The sequence below is a fragment of the Leptosomus discolor genome, chromosome 1 (assembly GCF_034619465.1).
Source record: "Leptosomus discolor isolate bLepDis1 chromosome 1, bLepDis1.hap2, whole genome shotgun sequence".
Classification (NCBI taxonomy): Eukaryota; Metazoa; Chordata; class Aves; order Leptosomiformes; family Leptosomidae; genus Leptosomus; species Leptosomus discolor.
In genome coordinates, this window is record NC_141391.1 from 156,696,886 (window position 1) to 156,718,356 (window position 21,471).

The 21,471-nt window shown below is 43.6% G+C and overlaps 1 protein-coding gene across 1 annotated transcript; it reads right to left on the reverse strand.

The window, feature by feature from the left end:
• Positions 1–3,697: 3,697 nt before the first annotated feature.
• LOC104353405 (protein mono-ADP-ribosyltransferase PARP12) lies at positions 3,698–20,843 on the reverse strand. Its single transcript, XM_086479505.1, has 12 exons — positions 20,524–20,843; positions 19,294–19,429; positions 17,906–18,200; positions 16,274–16,372; positions 14,902–15,025; positions 12,481–12,676; positions 11,767–11,887; positions 10,109–10,205; positions 9,034–9,112; positions 7,599–7,729; positions 6,746–6,897; positions 3,698–5,890 (listed from the first exon to the last, which is right to left on the reverse strand). The coding sequence occupies exons 1-12, from the start codon at positions 20,841–20,843 to the stop codon at positions 5,616–5,618; spliced, it is 2,025 nt and encodes a 674-aa protein (XP_086335631.1). The 3' UTR covers positions 3,698–5,615.
• Between the last annotated feature and the right edge of the window lie 628 nt (positions 20,844–21,471).

Here is a 21,471-nt window from a genome sequence, read left to right on the forward strand (position 1 = left end):
TCAACTGACCAGAAAAAAACTCAAACCTTTCCTTCAGTGGATACCACAAGCTGCTTGGCTGTACCAGCCATGAGAGGAGATGGTCTCAGTCTCCTTTTTTGTTTCTTTTTTTATTTTCTTAAAGTTTTTATAAATAGCAAAAGTTCTTATGGCACCATAAAAATAAGATACCCCTTTTGGTTCTTTGCAAGTGTTGACCTTCTGCCTGCTGACATGCTGAGCTCAAGGTTTCCTTAGGTACAGCATGTCTCTTGGTGGTATGCACAGAGAAGTGTCATGGCAGCAGGAGGAAGAGACTGACTGCTCAGCTTCACTGCAAGGACTGCTGGAAGGAGCCATCTGCTCACTGATCCCTAGCTAGTTCCCTAGTTTCTCTCCAGCAAGCACCTTTTGCTGCCTTCTTCCTACATACTGCCTTAACACTGGTTAAATTAGTGTGTCTTGCTCCTGGAAGATTTTGTCTTTCTTTTTCATGGGTTTTTTTGGGTTTTTTTTAGAACACAGAACTGTACAGGTAGTAGTGGTGAAGTACTGACCTGGCAGTCTTGGAATTGTTCCTATTTCCATGGAACATCTCTGGCATGCTAAACAGAAGTGCCCTGTTACAGACACACTGATTATATGAATTTCTGAGAGAGTGATTACTATTTATTTGAAAAGCAACACACTGTATATACCCTAGTTTCTACATGTTAGCCATCATTTTTCTCTCTTGAAAACAGTGTGCTGTCAGCTGATTAAATGTACAGCTTATACATACAACTGGCAAAAAGTTGGCTGGGCCTTGCCTGAAAACTTCTCACCACCTGAATGAGCAGGAAGATCATTCCAGCCTGAAGTCACCGGTCAAAGACTTGTTTATCCCTTGGAAATTTTTTTACTGTTTTTCTTCCTTACTTGAATTAGCAGGTCATCGTGTGCTTAATTTTTGACCAAATACTCCAAGCCTAAATCAAGCTTGTGCCTTTCTTCCTTATGCTTTTGTATGGACTGTTCTACAGCTTGTCTGCATGCTGTCTATATCCTCAGTGTTTATCCAGGAAAGTGCCACTAACATGTATGGTAGTAGAACAACTCATATTTCTGTGCCTGAACAGACCATTATCATCTTGAATACTGCATTGACTCCACTGGAAAAAAAATAACAGTGCTGCAGTGGCTGCAAATGTGCATCACATTTTACAGGCTTGGAAACGGCACCAAGACTCTTTCCCAGACACTTCTAAGTCAAATGCGGACGTATGTCTGCAAGTAAACTCACTTGAGTCTGCGCTAACATTTTTTTCAACTGTCCTGTAAAGTTTTCTGGTTAGGAAGTAGTACCTGATTTCACCTGTCAGGTTGTAGCGATGTGGAATAAAGGATTTGTTTTTCCAGCGTGGGCCAAGTCAGATTTCTGGAAGCGCATCATCCCTTGTTCAACATGCAGGCCTAGTGAGACAGCTAGAGAAGGAAGATGGAGAAAAGGCTGCCAACTTCCCACTAACAAAGGAAGGGCCCCAATCCAGTTCTTTCTTTTAACCAACAGCTGCTGATACAGTCACCAGATGCTGCACAGACGTTTTACCAGGATACTTAAATGATGCTGGCCCTCGCCCTGGCTGTGTGGGCTCAGCAACGTACCTAAAGAGCAAGCTGTGTTGAGGGACAGGTGCTGCTCTAGCACCTAGAAGCACACATTTGGAAAAATACCCAACAAAACTGACAGCAGCTCTTCAAAGCAGAAACTGGTAATACCGTGTTAACCACAGTGTGTTTGTGCACCCATATAACATGGTCTCAAATTGATCCTGAACAGAGTTGGCTTTAGGATTTGTTAAAAAAAAAAAAAACAAAACCTACCCCACCCCAAAAATTATGTTTATAGTTGCAACATCAAAACAAACTTTATATCCCTAAATTAGCATTTCTGGTACAGCATGCTTCAGTCAACAGCAGCTGAGTCTAGGGAGGAACAAGGAAGCTGATTTAAAGTAATTTTTCTCCTCAGAAACAGTAAGTGTGTTGTCTTGCATTACTGAGCTGTGGGTTTGTTTAAAATTGGGCATGTCTGTTTTACAAAAGGGTCTTAGTCATTCTCTGACAGCTGATACGACGCAAAGGCTGCTTGGTAAAGGAAAGCTTCTATTAAAAACATCTTTTGGGACTTTGCAATGATTACAGAAAGCTGTCAGTATAAAATGGTATTTTTAAAGAGACTGCTGATGTAGAAAACCTTTAGTTATGTACTTTATAAATAGTATTCCTAGAAAAAGAGCTGGGTGTTAGAAATTATTATGCTTCATTGATGGCAAATTTGAATGCTCTATTCTTACCTGGCATTAAACTGCAAAATTCTCTCTCTGTGTGTGATACTTTCTGAAATGATCACCTCCTCCTTTCCCTTTGTTAAATGCTTCACCCGGTATCAGACTCTGTACATTTACAGCAGTAAACATGCTAAAAGACCTTAAAGCTGACTTATAAACTGTTTATTTCATTGTTTGGTTCGCACTGGCCCTGCTCTTTCTTCCGACTGTGAAATGCCTGATCAGTCTCTAAGCTGTTTGCTCCCTGCACTGCTGGGTGATACGGCTGCTTTCAAGGAGGGGGCAGGATTCTCTCGATTGCTAGGATTTTTGCAAGTGGAGGGGAATTCGTGACCAAGCCTGAAACAAGAAGTGCAAGGGAGCCGTTCAGGCCCGTGAAGCCGATCCCCTGGTAAAACAGGCAAGCACCAGTAACCCGGGCCATGTGACAGCCAACCCTCCTGGATTTTCTGCTGGAGGGACTCCAAGTAAAGCAGCATTTCTACAACTCCCACTTGCCCTTTGGCTCAAAGGCAGCTCTAAGCAATGGTTTGTAAGAAGCAAAGTGCAAGTCTTCTCCAAGCCAAGCAGCACCGAGCACGCTGACTGCAGCTGGTACCTGCCATCCACACCTCGGTTCCTCTTATCCACCACCCCAACCTCGCCAGGCTGCGGGTATCTGAACTGGGTAGCGGACTGCCACTCCTTTGCTGTCACTGCTCATAAACAGGGTTTTGACACCCCCATCTTAGAAAATCCAGGGAGAATATCACGACAAACCTGGTTACAGGTAAAACTCATTAAATGGTGTGGTGAGCTGACCTTGGCTGGCTGCCAGACCCCTGCCCAGCCCTGCGGGTGGGGGGTCAGGGGTTCATAAACTACCGTGCTCCGTACTGCGCTGCGGGCATAGCAAAACTGGTTGGCTTCTGCTGGCTTGCCCTCTGTCTTGCCAGGATGGACCCGTTATCAAAAAAGGGAACAACCTTCACAGCTTATCTTTCTCCTCGCGTGGTACACGAGTGAGAGATTATTACGCTTAGTTCCTGCTCAGTTTCTTGTCTTAAGTAGCCAGGAGGTATGCTCCTCACTCAGAAAAGAGGTTTCACATATTTTATCTAAAGCTGAGATTTAATGCAAATGACTCTTTAATCTGTCCCTTTCCAAATGCAATCCAAATAGCTCTAGAGGGACTCGACTACTTAACAGCAGCATCTTTAAGAAAGGTTTCAAGAACTGAGAAGTGTAGTGAAACATGGTGCCTTTAGTGTTGAGAGAGGAAACTACAAGGAATTTAGTGGTTTGAATACCTGTTTGTTCACAACACACAAGAAAGTTACCACTGGAGTTTCAAAAGTAGAACACACGGCAACTTATTTTCTGTGTGTAATAAATAAAAGACAACAAAGTAACACAACCAGCCCTTTTATTCCAGTTATTTTACTTGCACACATACACACACACATACACATCCCCTCCAAGAATTAAGTTAAAGGTCTGAAAAATAGCACTAGCCATCAAAACTTATTAAAAAAAAAAATCTCAGCTTTTTGCATGAAAGAAAGGTTTCAATTTTCTGGCAAAAGATTACATGACTTTAGCTGAAACGCTGATTATGTTCAGAGGAAGAAAGGCATACTACCAGGATTCTCATTTGCCATGAACATGTAGATGAACATGTTTTTTGTTTTGGCAGAAAAATCTTATTCTGCACAGGTATGAAATCTTTCATACACAATGCCCTCCTCCCCAGTGAGTGGAGTATTTGCTAACAGGCTCATTTACTGCTACGAGATTTATCAGGTATGTTCTATTACAAATCTTTCAACAGAAAGAACACAGTCAACTTGCTTTTTCCACATCCTGTGTTTTTACTGGGTTTAAATATGAATAGGAGTATTTTTCTTTAGATAGCATGCTGCTAGTTTTACAGTTCATATAAAAAGGGAGTTCTGCACAGCCTTACTCCAGCTAATCATGGCTATGCTCCTAGTTCACAGTGCTGGCTGAAGTAATAAAGAGTTACCCAGTGCATACCTGTCAATCATCATCCAGATGAACTGAAAAGTGCTTCTACAGGTAGAGGTGAGCTTTTTTTGGTCCTAGACAAAGTGTATCTTAAGGCTTTGGCAGTACACTCTAGCTAACAAGTACTCATCTAGGAGCATTAAGCATCTGTCTATGCATCATCAGCTTTAATCTTAAAAAGTAAGTTGACAGTTCAGCTTTGATTATCTGCACACATGTATGCTGACTGCTCAACACTAATAACATCTTTTGCTGGGAGCAATGAAATATTCAACTTAATCTTCAGATTTTTATAGGTTTCAGCTCTGTGGCTGAAGACCACTCCCCAGGCAAGCACATTTTTCCTGCAAGAAAGTCCAAAGACACCTTGATCACACAGGTATCCTGTGTATCTCCTGCAACCAAAGGGGCAGTACACCTAATGAGAGACAGTCACTCGCTGTCCTTCCCAACAGCTGTAAGAGAACGATAAAGTTGGTCCACAGAAACAGGGTACTGCTAATCAAAGCAGTGCAAGCAGCGTATTTCACTCTTAAGTATGATATTGTTAAATGACAGGGTGAGTGGCCTCCTCTTCCCCTCCGGCACCTGCCAGCACTCTCTCGTTTGTAGGCACTGTGACAGCAAGCAACCCTTGCTATGCTTCACGTCTTTGGTACTTGTTTGAAATGAGAAAATTAACAAGTGAAAATAAGTCTCCGTTCCTTTTCAACAAGCCAGTTTCAGTTTTGAGGCTTTGTTGGCAAAGTTTAAGCAGGGACAACAAACAATGCTCCTAAGAATTCATGCAATGAGTTGAGCACAGAGATTGTACAATCTCATTTGCAAACACTTGAATATCTACTGTTACAGGAGACAGATTATTAAAAAAACCCCAGGTTTTATCAAGTTTTGAGTTAAAACAAACAGGTAGAAGGAGGGCCTCTGACCAACAGGCACGTGTAAAGATCTATCCTGAAACACTTGTAACCAAATATTGTTTAAACTTGACAGTCATAGCCAATCCTCATGTTAAAAACATCAGTGAATTAATCTAATAAATTTATAAAAGTCTCTAGTAATGCAGGGAAATGATACCTGCTAAAGAAAAGGAGACAGACACAGGATTTTAAGAATTCTAAGACATCCTTTGTCTCTTTTTACGCCTCATTTTCTATTGCACAGAAAGGACAAAGAATAAATGTTTCTGAACACTCACCTACCCAATGATGTAACTTCTAAAAATAACATCTTCTCTCTTAAGCCAATGTTAAAAAAAATGTTTATACCAGCCAGACATAATGATGACAGGTTTTGTTGCTATAGCATTTTTGCCAATGCCTGGTCGATGTATTCTATGAGATACTCTGGGTAAATCTGCTGCTTCTCAAAGACGACAAAGATAGAAGGGTTTGAAGAGTTATCCACGCAGCTGTCGTAGAAGTTTTGATTGTCCTTCAAGGGAGGCCGAACATACAAAGAATTACCAAGAGTGAACTCCCCCACCAGCACCCGTGCCAGAAACATGGTCTTGCTGTACAAGTCTTCCCTGCAGTAGTTGTCAGAATAAGATGCATCCCTTGCAAAATAGCTTCCTGCAGAAGAGATCCAAAACAAACTTAAAAAGACACAAATTCCAGGGAAGAAAGTGATAGTGTGAAAGCAAATTCATAAGCAAATCCATTAAGCAGTTCATGAACGGCCTTTCCAAAGCCTTCACTTGTCCTGTATGTCCTTCTTAGTGAAAAATGACCACTATGTATTACCTACACTTTTATTTTTCACAGCACACACTAAAAAGCCATACACAAGTAACGTTTTAAATGTTATCATATTCCTCAAAAAGTTCTCCTCCTGATACTAGATGTCCACCTTCCCCAATCTCACCCAAATTCCTCTCCTGACAGAGGCTACTAATATTCATTAGACTATTTCCGAGAGTTACAAATTATTCAATCAGATGTGTGGGTAGTCAGCGAGCCAGCCTGTCTCTTGGCTATTCCGGCTATTCCACTTGGTACGCTGACACTTTCCTGTTCACAGGACAATGTAAAAGAATATAGTTTGCTAACAAGGCAAGAAGCCTGTAAACAGGATGGCATTTATGTTCCTTGGAAAACACAAACAAATAATGCCACATTGCTTTCCTCTAGGTGCTTGGAGAAATTGGAAGTAAGCCTGGACTCTAGGAGAAACCAACCCTAGAACTGGCCTCTCCTAAGCTTCTAAGCTTGCCTTGTCTTGTAAGGACAGAGTGGAGCACAGCAGCCAAGGCCTTTCGGTATGCCTCAGCTCCAAATGATCACTGCCAAAGCCAGCTATATTGTCCACATCATCACAGAGACAGGCCCTAGACTGGCTGAGTGCTCTCCTTCTAACTTCATACCTTTGCAGTAACTACTGAGAATTTTTTAGCAAGTCTAGGGTTAATGAAGGAGCTGAAAACCAACCTTTGCCGTAGACTGTCCCATGGAGGCCACAGATCCTCCAGTCAAAGTTTTGCTGACAGATGGCATCGATGTATTTTCTACTGGTCCCATGAAATAAAAATCGCTCATCCACAGCCTTTCCACCATTTCTCTTCTGCATTTGTTCCTTTTGCCTGCAGTAAGAAGCAGTATCTTTGCAGTTCCACGGTGGCTGTACCCAGAGAGGTTCCAGCCACACTAGCAGAGACAATTTTACACAAAGAGTACATTCTGGTAATCCTTATGCCAAGGCCTAAACTTCAAGCATACACGGCATCTTACTGTCTAGCTGTGTACCAACACACTTTCATTATACACAAATGCCTCCAGATATTTAATAATAAAAATGTTTTGTTTCATGCACTGCCTATTGGGAGAGGGGGAGGAATCTTAGCATTATTTTTTTTTCTAAAGACAGGAGTTCATGTTAAGGCTTTCCCTCAGTGCGTTTTGCATTTAGTTTTGAAGGCTGTTTCAGTTTTGACCAGCTACAAAGCAGTGTTTGTGCCAGATGGCGCTGATTACCAGCTTCAAGGCTTCAGTGGAAGGCAGCTGTCCTGGACACAGGCCTGGCAAAAGACAGAACCACCTACTCAGGAGCAAGGATTCCTCCCACAGAGCTCATCTGACTATTCCATGTCTCGACTGAGTTTTGGTTTTGTCGTTACCTCTTTATCTACATGTTGATCCTGGCAAGGTATTTCAGTGGGGGAGTGGAAGCAGATTCTTAAATGCAGCTGCATTTCAGGAATGCATGTGTGTATCTTCAGCGCATAGCTAACTGCAGAAACAACAAACTTCATGCACACATCCCAGGGCAGAATTTTACACATACCATTGGTACTGTTCCCAGAGAGACGGATTCTGAACTCTACAAATCCTTTTAATGACTGTTTTGGGCATTGTGCGTTGAAAGTCCACCTTGACTTTCTTGTATTCTTCAGAAGAACTGTTAAGTTCAATCAGCTGTAAGGAAAAGATTAAAAAACTACTGTCATCTTTTACTAAACCATAACAAAGCCACCCTACCTAGTGCACTACTCAGACCTTTAAAGTCTTTTCTGTGAAGCAGAGGTAGGAGCAGCAAAAATAGTGTTGGAAAAAAAGGCAGACTGGAGATCCCTGCTCTGTAAAAGCAAGCTCCAATCTAGAGAACATTAACTCCCGGAGTTTAAGACACCCAAGGTTGCTCTCTCACAGGACATTAAAGAAGCTGCATGCTTCTGTGAAGCCACCAGCCCATTTTAATATTTGGGCCAAGATACATTTGCATGCATATATCAAACAGTACCTAAATACAAAGAAAAAATGAGCACATAAATAAAATAGATCAGAGAATTTATGTTGCAGCAAATCAAAAACCTCTACACCCCTGCTTTTTAAATCTCTATAGTTTATACTCCCTACAGCCAGTCAACACAAACTGCATTGTCAGTTATGCTTTTAAATAAACTGAAAAGGCTTTATTCAATCAACCATTTTAGGGAAAATTAGGGACACACCGCCAAAAATCAGTTCCTTACACGGAAGTCCCGAAAGCAAGCAAAGTTTTCTACTTGCATGTTTTCCCTAGGAATATCAAGAATGTCGCAACGTCAGCATTCCTTATTTTTATTGACAGTTTCTTGAGGATTTGCATTTCACAAGTGAGTAATTTTCAAGTTTCATGTAAGAGGATCTTTTCTGTAGGTACAGTTACTAGAGTTGACAGAGGTGGTGCCGGAGGCAGGCAGGAAGTCCGCAAAGGTAAACCATGCGGATATTAACTGGGTGCGTCACAAAGGTAAACAAGTTCAGCCCGCTGGTGTTATGGTACATTTTAATAAGTGATCCCAGCCTGAACTGTGCCGATTTCAGCAATGCCCCATAGACATACAACAGCCTACTTACACACAGCTCAGGGAATGGCTACCCTGAAGCTTAGAGGCGTGATTTATCTCTGATGCTTCAGCACGTGTTGGACTTCAAAGCTACCTATCCTGGGCGATAGTGCATAGGCTTCAGGCAGATTTGCCACGCAAAGGGATAAATAGTAGCAGTGAAAGCCAATGTGGCTATGGTTATCCTCACACCATCTGTTAGTTTAAATTTGGGTCTAGTTCCACCTCTAGGTTTGCCCAGTGTGGTATCAGGCTCAAATTTACCGACACCTTTGCGTCACATTACATAAGAAACACTCATCTCCAAAGGCAGAAAAAGCACTGATCTTGTGATGTAACAAACCCGTATGCGACAAAACTGATGGAGAGAAAAACCAAAAAGCTCCAAACCTTGAATCCCAGTTCAGGAAGGGCAGATTTGTCCCAGTGAGCTGGAATGCCCTTAAAATTTTCCATATGGTTAAAGCCCCTGTACAAGACATTACAAATAGGTAATTAAAATAAAACAAATCCCTACATCTTATGTACATATGCTACTAAACATTTTTAGCCAAGTTTAGGGAGAATATAGGAAACTGAACATATTCAGAAATATTTCAAAATTGTCTTTTCAGTTCAGTAGATGAAAATATTTGTTCCAAATCATGTCAAGACTTATGGCAGGAAGCAAGATGCCAAATGAGAAAAAAAATTAGATACACACTGAACTAAACATGAAAGTAATTCTCTCAGCTGCAAAGAGTTGAATGTGTACATAAAAGCTCTGCTACACTGGGGTGGATAAATAAAAATGCATCCAGTATCATATCAGTATGACAGAAATAGGATAGCTACAGCCCTCCCCTCTACTTCCACCTCAGTTTTAATTAGTGTGCTTAGCTGTTCTTTTCTGTGTTGTTTAAGCAAGCACTGAGTGCTACAAGGGAATGTGTAAAAACAAAAAAAAAGTTGGCTGTTACGTACAATCATATAAAACTTCTCCCCTTGCAGACTCCCACCTTCTGCTCCACCTATAACAACTACTGCTTTCCTCTCAGATTGTCGATTTGTTCTCAAAGGAATTGTTCCTGAACTTGTACTTTGCTTTGCAAATTACTGATCTCAGAAAGGGCTAGTAAGCCTAAGCGTTACTGCTTCCACCTGTATCAGCTGCTCTAATAAGACAGCTCCCTCTAATCAGCAGCTCCCTCCAACATGGCTACATGCTGAATCATCTTCTATGCTTCCACACTTCCTGTGGCCAAACCCAAACTCCCTTCAGCCTCAAGGCTCCCAAGTTGCTTGAAAACCATTGGCTAGGCTGCAACACTGCCCTGGCTAGACGTTGTTGTAGGAAAGGTACGTTCCTTCCCCTCTCAATTTTTTTAGAATTGCTTTAACAGTTACTCCTTCACCTTATTTACACTCTTGGAAGATGCTGCACTCACAATGCAATAAATCAATCACCTCAGATTGCAGAGCTTACCTTGCTCTTGTGTTTTCTACCTCTGTCTGAGAGACAAATTTAGGTCTTCTGCAAACCTTTCTCTCTGTTGTGTAGCGAAGGTTTTTCTGAATCATGGCTGGGAAAAAAAAAAAAAACACAACAAAAAAACCCGAACAAACCAAAACCCAACCCTTAACAATCAGAAAGGCATTTTAAAAAGCCTTCACACTGCAGCAAAACTTGCCACTAAGTGGTTTTGTCAAAGATGTTGACAAAAAGGCACCAAGCTTTTTTTCTTGCTACACAGAGGGAAGTCAGAGCAGGATGTGGAACCCAAGGTGTATCTGTATAAATCAGAGAAGGATTTCAGTTTCAGTCTTGCTCTTAACTTTAGAAGGAATAAGACAAGACATTGGTAGCTATTTTTGCTTCATTGTTCCATCAGCCACATTCAACCAAAAAGGATCTTTGTAAAATAAGTATCTACTTCTGCTCCACGCATTGCATCCCCTCCTTCTCAATTTGCAATCAAGATACTGTTCTCCTACATGCAGTTCTAGATTTCAAACCTTATAAACATAACCTATCAGCTATCACAGGCCATTCAATTTATTTACCACCAAAGAAGCAAGTCACAGCAACTTGAATTTTAGAGGCATTATTTCTGGATCTTGGAACCTTTGTAGCTACTACCACATCATACTAGCAACTAAGAGTCAGTAGCAGCCAGAAGAATGAGGCCTCATCTTCAGAAACAGCTACACAGGAAGAAAACAAACAAACAAAAAACCCTCTTGGCACCACCAAGCCTAGAAAATAAGTTTTGGAAGACATCTATATTGCCTATGCTTGCCTAAGGTATTAAAAAAGCCCAAACCTTAGAAGAGGGATTGATTTACTATGCAATTTTCCCTTCTAAGCCAGACAAGTTTTCCCAGCCTATAGAGAAGATTACAGCATTGCTTTCAACTGAATCACAAATAATGGAACACACACCCTTTCTGCCTTTTTTTTTGTCCCATACAGAAGGAGATAGCAACGGAGAGTTGGATCAAAGGCAACTACACCAAAATGACACTCTAGGCAGGCTGATTCCCACCACCACTGTTCCCCATGATTTTTGAAAACTATATCTAGAAAGGCAACAGCTCAGAGAGGACAGCGCCACCATAAGTGGCTTAAATTTCCTGAACTTGGGAAACACATCTTCCTACTTTGACATAGTCAATGTATTTCCTCAGCCTTTCCAGACAGGCACAGCTATGAAAAGAAAATCTCTACATAAATCTTGCAATGCTAAGGATTATCTGGACCCTACACCTTGCCCAAGTATTCATTTTTCTGCAAGCCAGTGATTAAGGCAGACCAGAAGCTGGCTTGGCAAGTCTTCCAAAAATTTCTCACCATTTGTATTAGTGCTACCATCAATGGCAGTGGCACATGTGGAGTTGCTGGCAGACATTTTGAAACCTACCACAAGAACTTCTCAAAAATAAAAGGTTTGAAGGAATAGGAATTCCACTTCACTTATGTGAACAGCTCTTACCCTGAGAACTTTGACAGAAGCTTTGTCTCTGTAAGTACTGCAGTTCAAAGTTCAAATTTCTCTCTCCTATTTCCTCTAGTAATGTAGTTTAAAACCACAAAAGACCAAGGAGGGAGGGACAAAACAAAACAACAAAGCAAATGGAACCTACCTCCAAAATTGAGTTCATATTCATGTCTTCCAGCTTTGAAGTTCAGCTTTGGAGAACCTTTGGCTATATAAGCTTTCTCCAGGTCATCACTGGAGACAGTGGCAGCTGCATGATCATCATCCTGTCAGGCCAAAACCAGAGAAAGAGTCTCCTGGTCTGTTGTATACAAGCAAGTTTAAAACCAACAACTGTCATATGGTATGGTGGCTGCAGTACGTAACAGCTTTGAGACATAATAGCAGCTATTAGGCAAAAGCCATGTATTGAGCCATTGAAACTGCCCCTAAAACAAACCAAGCTGTGTTATGAAGCCTAAACTCACACTGCAAAATGCATGCTGTGAACGCTACCTACCGAGACTGCATATTCACCAACTAGACCTTAGCAAAGACACACAGAGTACTACTGGAACCTCCAACAAGGAAGTTTTAGTCAGAAGCAATGAAAAGAATGTACTAATGTGATCCTATCTGACATGACTCACTGAAGAATATCTGTCAATAACATTTGTGACTCACCAGTGAGCACTCCCCTACCTGAACCAACAAAATTCACAGGGAAAAGATCCCACTAGGCCTCTAAAGTCCATCTATACAGTATGAGTGAGAGGGAGAGGGTGACAAAAGAGAGGGAGGATATAAACACTGTGCACTTTTTCACTAGTTCTGCACTTTCAACACAGAGTTGAGAGTCTCCCCATTTCTCCATACTTACTTTTTTTCCATACTCCCGCCACTGGCCATATTCATCTTTCCAGTACCAGACCCATTCTGTTGTAAGAATGAAGTGAGGGGGTTTGGTCACAGAGGAGGCTGTAGAAAGGCGTCTAACCTTTGCAAATCCACAGCACATATTCAGAAAACAGATATACGACAAGACATAGCCACTTTCAGTAACACCTTTATTAAATCTATAAAAAAAGGAGAAAAAAACCCCATCAGAACCGTCTGTGAAACTTTACTGTGGGAACTGCGGGTTCAGAAGCCAACTACAAATTTGCAAATTAAGTCAACATCACTCAAAAGCAGAACACGAACCTGCCCTTTCCAAAACGATCCCAGCTCTGTCTTGTGTTTGCACGTATTTTGCATTACAGTATTACATCTCACATTGTTCCACAGGCAGAAACCATTATCAATTTGTAAATTAGTGAATTACGCGAGATGAACAGGAACAGCAGAAGAGGTACACTGCCATCTTCTCGCTAGCGAACTATATTCTAAACACTGCCGTAACTTAAGAGTGGCTTCAAAGAGCCTCTAATGTAACACAAGAAGGCTAGGTAAATTCTCCAGCATGGGACACAGCATACTACGAGCCCGCTCCAATACTCTCTTCGTGCTACATAACCAGTTCCAAACTCTTTAAATGTATTTCCACATTCTCAGTGTTTTCTGCACCCAAGAGTATCTCTCTCTCTCTCTAGGTACATGAGGTATTCTACCAGTTCCACAATATGGACTGGAAGAAAAGGGGACAGGAGGGGCAAATTGCATGCTACCTTTCCATCCTCCATCTCAAAAGGCAAAAGGGAAGGTTACTTCTAATTGTGGGGTCAAGCTGTGTATTGACAAGCTCTAACCAAAGACATATTCCCACAAGTACTTGTGATAAAATCAGCATTCTCTGCAGTTTTCCACTTAGTGAAAAGACTTCCTATAGTAGCAGCAGTAGGAAGTATTTATACTTTTTTTTTTCCCCCGCAGCAAATACTAGAGTCTACAGGTGTCATGGTTGGAACATGGCTGGCAGCCAAACACCACACAGCCACTTGCTCACTATCCCCCACCCTGGGGAATGGGGGAGAATTGGAAGGGTAAAGGAAAGGACACTCATAGGTTGAGAAAAAACAATTTAGTAATTGAAATAAAACAGAATCAAAATAATAATGATAATAATAATAATTGAATATATAAACGAGTGATGCACAATGCAACTGCTCACCACCCGCTGACCAACGCCCAGCCCGTTCCCAGCCAGCAATCCCAGAGAACGGAAAATCTGAAACCGCAACCCCAGAAGAGCCCCAGCTTCCCGGCCCACCCTCGTCTATATACTGAGCACGACATTGTATGATATGGAATATTCCATTGGCCAATTTGGGTCGTTGCTCTGGCTCTGCTCCCTCCCAGCTTCTGGGGCACCTGCTCACTAGTAAGACATGGGAAGCTGAAAAGTCCTTGATTTCCTAGCAACAACTAAAAACATCAGTATATTACCAGCATTCTTCTCATACCAAATCCCATACTGAATCCAAACCACAGCACTATTCTAGCTACTAAGAAGGAAAATTAGCTGTATCCCAATTGAAACCAGGACAATGGGTCAGTCACATAAAATACCTGTGATGGATTGACCCTGGCCAGCAACCAAGTACCCACACAGCTGCTCACTCACTCCCCCTCCCCTGCAGGACAGAGAAAATAGGAAGGACAAAAGCAAGAAAAATTGTAGGTCAATATAAAGGCAGTTCAATTAGGTGAAGAAGGAGGGGGTGTAAATAAACAAACAAACAAACAAACAAAGCAAGTCACTCACCACCTCCCCAGGCTGTCTAATGCCCAGCCAGCCTCCAAACAGCAGCCACCTTGGTAACCAAAAACCCAACCCTCTTGTTCCTCTGCCCCAGGAACACATGGCTGAATATGACGTTATACAGCACGGGAGATCCCTTTGGTCAGTTCAAGTCAGCTGTCCTAGCTGATCCTCTCCCAACCCGTTGCCCACCCCCAGCCTGCCCACTGCAGAGCAGCAGGGCAGACTGGGAAAAAAGAGAAAGCCTTGACTCTGGGCAAGCACCGCTCAGCAACACCTAAACATTGGTGCATTATCAGCACTGTTTTAGTCACAAATCCAGAACACAGCACTATACGGGCCATTATGAAGAAAGTAAGCTCCATCCCAGCCAAACCCAGTATGGTAACCCAGAGTGGGTCCTGTACGGACTCCAGGCATAAGTAAGTCACAATGGATCAGATCTCCAGCAACAGCAGATCAGCAAAGTGTGGTCGGGAGAATACCGAATGAAGAGACTTATGTAATGACTGCAATCGAATCGCAGCAATTTATAGCCACTAAGGGCATGGTGCAATACAGCACACTTCAAACATTATTAAATTTTAGAAGAGTTTATACCTGGCATTATTGGGGTCACAATATGCTTTTTCTATTTCTTCCATATTCTTCAAGTCCTTCCAGGTATTACCATCAGAGATCTGCCATCTATATGGCAAGTGAAAATGAGTTCTGATACACTTGTCTATAGAAGTTAAAAAGAAAACAAAAAAAAGAAATATGTATTATTTTTACAGGCTATGAGAAAAAAATCCAACATCTCAGGGCTGTACACCTAGCTAGTGAAAGCATCAAATGCATAGCTACGGAAAGCATCCACCCCTGGAATCATTACAAGCAGCAGTTCAGAGTTTTTCAGCGTGAGCAAATAAAACTTAATTTTTGAGCTTAGGCAAAAGTTCAATTTCTGTACCTACTAGATTCTCTTTGTGCATCAAAATTGCTAGCAGGAGCTCAGTGGTGAAGGACCATCCAGTGTTCTCAGTTTCAGAGGCAAATACTTACAATGAATTGAGACCACCAGCTCATACAAGGTTATTATTTCATATATAGAACAACAACATAGACTCAAATCTCTATTATTTAACCACTATTTAACCACTTGGTCCCAAAGTGGTATTACTGAAGGAAAAAACAAAACAAACACCACAACACAACAGCGCTTACTTTTAGGATAGGAGGTAGTTCATTTAGAAACATCAAGAAGTCTCTAAGGGTCCAGGCCTCACCAGGAACAAGAGATAGTGGCCCAAGTTTTTCCAGTGGCTCAGGTATCACAAGTGTTACTCAGAAATCATTCAAAGAGTCAGTGTGCAGTCACTCCTCAATAGTAGTGAAGATCACATCACCAACACACGTATACTTAAACTCCAGGCTAGCTTTCATAGTAGGACAACAGGCAACTTATCTACAGGGAAGGTCAAGGAGACTGCACCTCACAGTTCATATGAGAAGGTATGCAGTACATCAGAGAGCTATTACAGGTCAAGAACATCAAGAAGGAAAAGGATGACAAAAGGACAAGAAAAAAGCTGGCACAGCAGCCTTCTTCCTGGACAACTTGGAACACTTTGAAAGGGAGACAGCTCAGACAGATGGAAGAGAAAACTGCTAGAAGAAAGAAGGGACAATGTAGAATTCAGAGTCCCTTCTGTAGCTATTTGGAAATGAGACTCCTGTCATCCGGCAATGCCTTAGGTGAATACAGGTGGAGTAGCCAATCTCCAGCCCGGGCGGATATTATAGATTTCAGAGCAAAACCACACAGCTCCTTTGTTCGGTACACCAGGCAGGTCAAACGCCAGCACTCACGATTACAATGAGATTTAACCGAAGATAAGCATAAGCTCTGAAGTTTCCCCTTTCTGTGAAAGATGTCTATCACTTTATGAGAAAATGAAAATAGACTGGACTTCCTACAGTCACAACCTACCTTTAAAGCCACAACTTCTGTACAGATGATATAAACAGATCTGTTCCAATTCATCATCATTTGTAGTTGAGGACTCTTGGCTAGAGCTGCGTTTTCTCTCTAGAGGGGGGAATCATAAGCCTTATTAATACACTCTGTTTCAACAAGCCTTCTTAAAAGTGCACCTTTAGGAAGATGTCTAAAAACAGTGTTTATAACTACGTAACTGCATTCAGCTCCAGAAAGACACTGAAGTCTTTGATAACCTTGCATATTCAAAAGTCCTATCCCTTTATCCATCCTTTCTGAACTTGGCTTTCCTGTAACTGCTAAATTCCTCCGGCAGTTTTTAGCTGTTACCACAAAATAAGAACAGAACTCAATGCCTTTACATTTCTAGATGGACTTGAGTTAATCATGCATTCCACATAGCTGTTCACATCAGCAGCTATAAAATCTGACGTCTCAAAATTTGGTATTTCTGTAAATTAAACCACACCTAAGGAAACAAAGAAGGGAAGAAGGAACTTCTGCAGGGAGAATAACAGATATGGACACACATACTTGGATTTTCCATTCTGTTATCCTTTTCTTTCCTGCTAAATCATATTTATCCTGCTAAACTCTAAGGAACTTCAAAAGAAAAGAACAAACAAAATATTACATCTCTGAGAAGTAATTAGGATAGTGCTGTTTGAATTCTTGTGCTAGACAGTCACTACATTAAAGAAAAAAATGTAGTTTATAATCACACAAGTAAATGCCACCCCTATTCTCAAACAGTCTTTTACCCTTGTTTATGGTTTTTATCAATTTAAAAAAAAAAAAAAAGATCTCCCTATTTCTGGTTCCTGTTATGCTTTTCTAACCCCAAACTTAAGACTTTTATAAACACCATGCACTTCACTTGTCAAGACACAAATCTCTGTCAATGAGATAGGTGACAGGTCCCTCCTAAAAGACACATCAAGATGTGAACTGAGTTTTCTTTTTCTTAATTGGAATAAAGAACTGCTGACCAGCCTTTAGAGATAGGAAGGAAGGCAAATTTGTACTAACCCTTTTGCATATATCCATTGCCGACTAACAAACACTTTAAAGATAAGAATGAAGCAGAATCCGCCAAGCGAAGGACACCAGGTGGAATCCTCCAATCAGGCTGTGGGGCTCAAGGAACACAAAGGACTGAGCAGGAGAGATAGGGAGGGCAGCTAGCAAGAGCTGGTTCTGCAAATTGGAAAAGACCCAGGATGGTACAGGGCACGCGCCACAGGACAAGTTCAAAAGTTCAACCCTGAGGAAGACTCGGACCTTCATCCCCAACGACCACCAAGGACCCCCGATGGGGGCGTAACTTGGGTGGACTGAGGCGGGACCATGGGAGGAACTTATGTTAATAAATTCCTGGAAATAATTAGAGTAATCCAACCTTTTCTCAGAAATGTAATGAACAGACATGAAAGCTGTAAATACAAGGCAAGAATCCCAACGCTTGGGCACGCACGTATGGAAGGAGCTATCCCCCGTGCCGCCCGGCACCACAATAAAGAATATCTGCTTAGTAACTGCTTGGTTGTTTTGCGTTTTCTCCGATTCATAGTGGCATCTATAGCGACTCTTCTTTTGATATTTTCAAAACATTTTATCATTTACCTTTGCATGCTGAAGACTTGGTATCTTCTATGTCATACATGCTCCTGTTGCCATTTTTTATGTCATGCATATTCCTATAAATGGAAGGTAGTTTCTCAATAATGTTTGAGCTCATTCCTTGTCTCTCCAGTTTCTCATAACATTCTGACTTCAGTAAGCTATGGGATCGCTTGCAGCTGCTGCCAAATCTGCACTGTCCCCACAAAAAGTACTGGCAAACATGCAGTTTGGTGCAGATCTTTTTATACACACAAGATCCATAAGGTCCATCACCTTTGTTATAATGCAAGCAGACCTTGGATGGAGGGAAAAAAAAAGATTTAAAGATTAAAGTACAATGTGCTCATATAGACTGTTTGAATTCACAATTTTTAAATTTTGACAGCTACACATTACATTTGCATTTAAAAGACTTACACGAGTTTCTTCTTTCTTCTTGTTTTCCAAATGATTACTTGATAGTTTTTCCTTTTCCCTGCTAATGTCTAGAAAGATCTTTCAACAGACAACCACCACCTTACCGACATTCTCAAGCAGATGCCATTTTGTTCTAAGTCACATAAATGTAGGATAGTGGATTTTATTGTGACACTACCCAAAGTCTTTGGTTTTCTAGTTTTGGAATAGTGAACTTTTTTGACCTGAATTCGATGGTAAGAAGTACTGGATCTGCCTGGGATGGAGTTAACTTTCTTCACAGTGGACATACCATGCTATGTTTTGGATCTGCGACCAAAACAGCATTGATAACACACCAATGTTTCAGCTACTGATGAGTAGTTCTTGCACAGTGTCAAGGCTTTCTCTTTTTCTCCACTTTGGCCCCTCACCTCAGGTAGGCTGGGGGAGGGCAAGAAGCTGAGAGAGGACACAGCTGGAACAGCTAGCTCAAACTGGCCAAAGGGATATTCCATGCCATAGCATGTCATCCTCTAAAATAAGAAAAAAAAAAAAAGGAGGGGGTGGGGAAGATGGGTCCTTCTTCCAAGGTGGCACTCACTGAGAGACTTGTCGGGAATCGGTCTGCTTGTGGGATGTGGTGACTAACTTCCTTTGCAAGAAACACTTGTTTCCTTCCCTCTTTCCTCCATTTGCTAAACTGTCTTTATCTCCATTCGCAAGTTTTGTCACTTTTGTTCTTCTTGTTTTCTCTCACTTGTCCTGCTGGGGGCAGGGGAGAGGGGAGTGAGTGAGGGGCTCTGTGAGTGCTTAGCTATCAGCTAGGGTCAACCCACCACAGAGGAGAACAGAGGATGCAGATTTAAAGTTTTAGATTTGCATTATCCTAACTAAAATGACACCTAACATCTCCATCTAGTATCCAGCCTCTTCCACTTTGTGATGCTCACTGAAACACAAGGCTAAGAAACTGTCACAGTACTACTCACCTCTGGTAAGAGGGAAGGGTCATTCTGAAGCAGAAGCTGGCGAAGTTCATCACTGGTTAAATTCTCCAGTCCATATTGTTTTAGAACACAGAGATTGTGGTCGGAGTGGAATTTGTGAACAAACTTGCATTCCTTCCTACAAGTTAAGAAACCCAAGTGCAAAAATGAGCGTAACAGACTAGCACTATTTTGCTAGTGTATTACACTAAACAGTTTAAAAAGCACACCAAATCAGCTAGTTTCAGAAAATCTGTAGCACTCCTTTATAAAGTAATTATGTTATTTGCTAAGCAGATTACATAACTACTCTGAGAATAATTGCCACGCTATTTCTGATTTACAGTCATTACAGCATTAGTGTAACCTGGCAATATTGGCTTTTTTGACCTGCAGCTCACAACCATGTACAAGAGAACAGCAAACCGCCGGAGTAAGGCTCCTCCTGACTCGAATCAACAAGCACACTTCCCAGCTTCGCGCAAGACAAAGCGCCCAGATTTGCTGCGTTGGGCAGCCTGTGTGGAGGGAAGGGGGGCGGGGGGTCGCTAAGTGGAGGGGGGGAAGCGCCAGAAGCCAGCTGCTGAGCTGGGGAGGAAGTGTTGCAACCCAAAGTCTGTGAAATCTGGGAAACCGTCTATGTCTCCTTTGGGGGGGAAAAAAAATATAAATAAAAAGGTGGGGAAAAGGGGCACTTCCGACACGGAAAGGGTAGCAAGGCCTTTATAGAAGCCTCGTTCCACAGAAGGGGGCACACCGAGCCCACGGCCGAGCCCCCCGAGGCAAAGCCCCCCTCCCCGCCCCGGGACAAGCCGGTTCCAAGCCCAAGCTCTCGGCCCACAACGAGGGGGGAGGCGGAAGCGGCCGCAGCCCCCCCTCCCGCCGCCACCACGGCTCGCCAAAGTAACAGACTTTCCCCTCCAAAACGCTTTATCTTCCCCGCAAACGCGCTGGGTGAGCGCTACCGACGGTAACCGGGCAGGCAGCACAGGCCGCAGCAGCGCCCGGTCCCGCTGCCGGGCACAGCCGGCTTCGCCTCCCGGCCCCCGCGGGGAGGGGAGGCCGCCGAGGACCAGAGCAGCCTCCGCGGACACCAACCTCGCCCGTGGGGCAAGGAGCGGCACACGAGCGCCTCGCAAACGGCCCCCCGCAGGGCCCAGCCCCGCCTGCCCGCCCCCGGCCCGGCGGAGAAGCGTCCATGGTGGCGTCCCGGGCCGCTCCCCGCCCCCTCACCTCGCCTCCCGGTTGCGGCAGAGCCCCCTCAGGTGGTACTTGCAGAGGTGCAGCTTCCCGCACTCCCCCGCGCAGCCGGCGCCGTACTCCTGGCACAGCCGCACGGGGCTGGTGGCCACCACGACCACCGCCACCGCCGCTGCCGCCGCCGCTCCCGCCTCGCCGGGCCGCTGCACCAGGGTGAACCGCTGCGCGTCCCCCAGCACCCCCGCCAGCTGCTCCGCCGTGGGCCGGCCCGGCAGCCGCCGCTGGAGCTCGCCCTGCTCCAGGCAGCCGCCGCTAGCGCACAGCTCCCGCAGCGCTCGGACGGCGAGGGCCATGGCCGCTGCTCGGTTACTTTCCCCGGCCGGAAACGCGCTCGGCGGGCCGGCTCCGGGCCGCCCCGCCCCGGGACGCTGAACCCGCCCGGCCGAGGAAACGAAAACGAAAGCCGCGGCGCTGGAGTGTGGGCGGGCGGGGACCGGGGAACGGCCGCCTCGGGGAGGGGCCGGGGGCGGAGCGTGGTGCGCCGCGGTCCGGAGCCGTCCCGGTGCCGTCCCGGTGCCGTCCCGGTGCCGTCCCGGTGCCGTCTCGGTGCCGTGGGTGGTTCCTGGCCCGGGGGGGAGCTGCCCCTCACGCCCCGGGGCTGGGCAGCCCTGCGGGGCCAGCACTTGTTGACGGAGGGTCGCAGTCACGACAGACTTATCTCCACAGTTGCAGATAAGCCGGCACTTCTTTATTGCAGCGCTGGGAAGCGCGGGGGATAGCTCCTCCCAACGTGCTTCAAAGTTACGTCAAAAATTCAGCATTTTTTAATATCCTTTTTCTGCAAAGTCATGATCTTTAACGTATTTTAACATGAGCGTGCATGTTACGCCCGCTATTAATTTTGACATTTACAACGGTTGGTCCACCCTATCAAATAACATTATCAATATTCCTATACTAATATAATCGTTGGTTATTTTA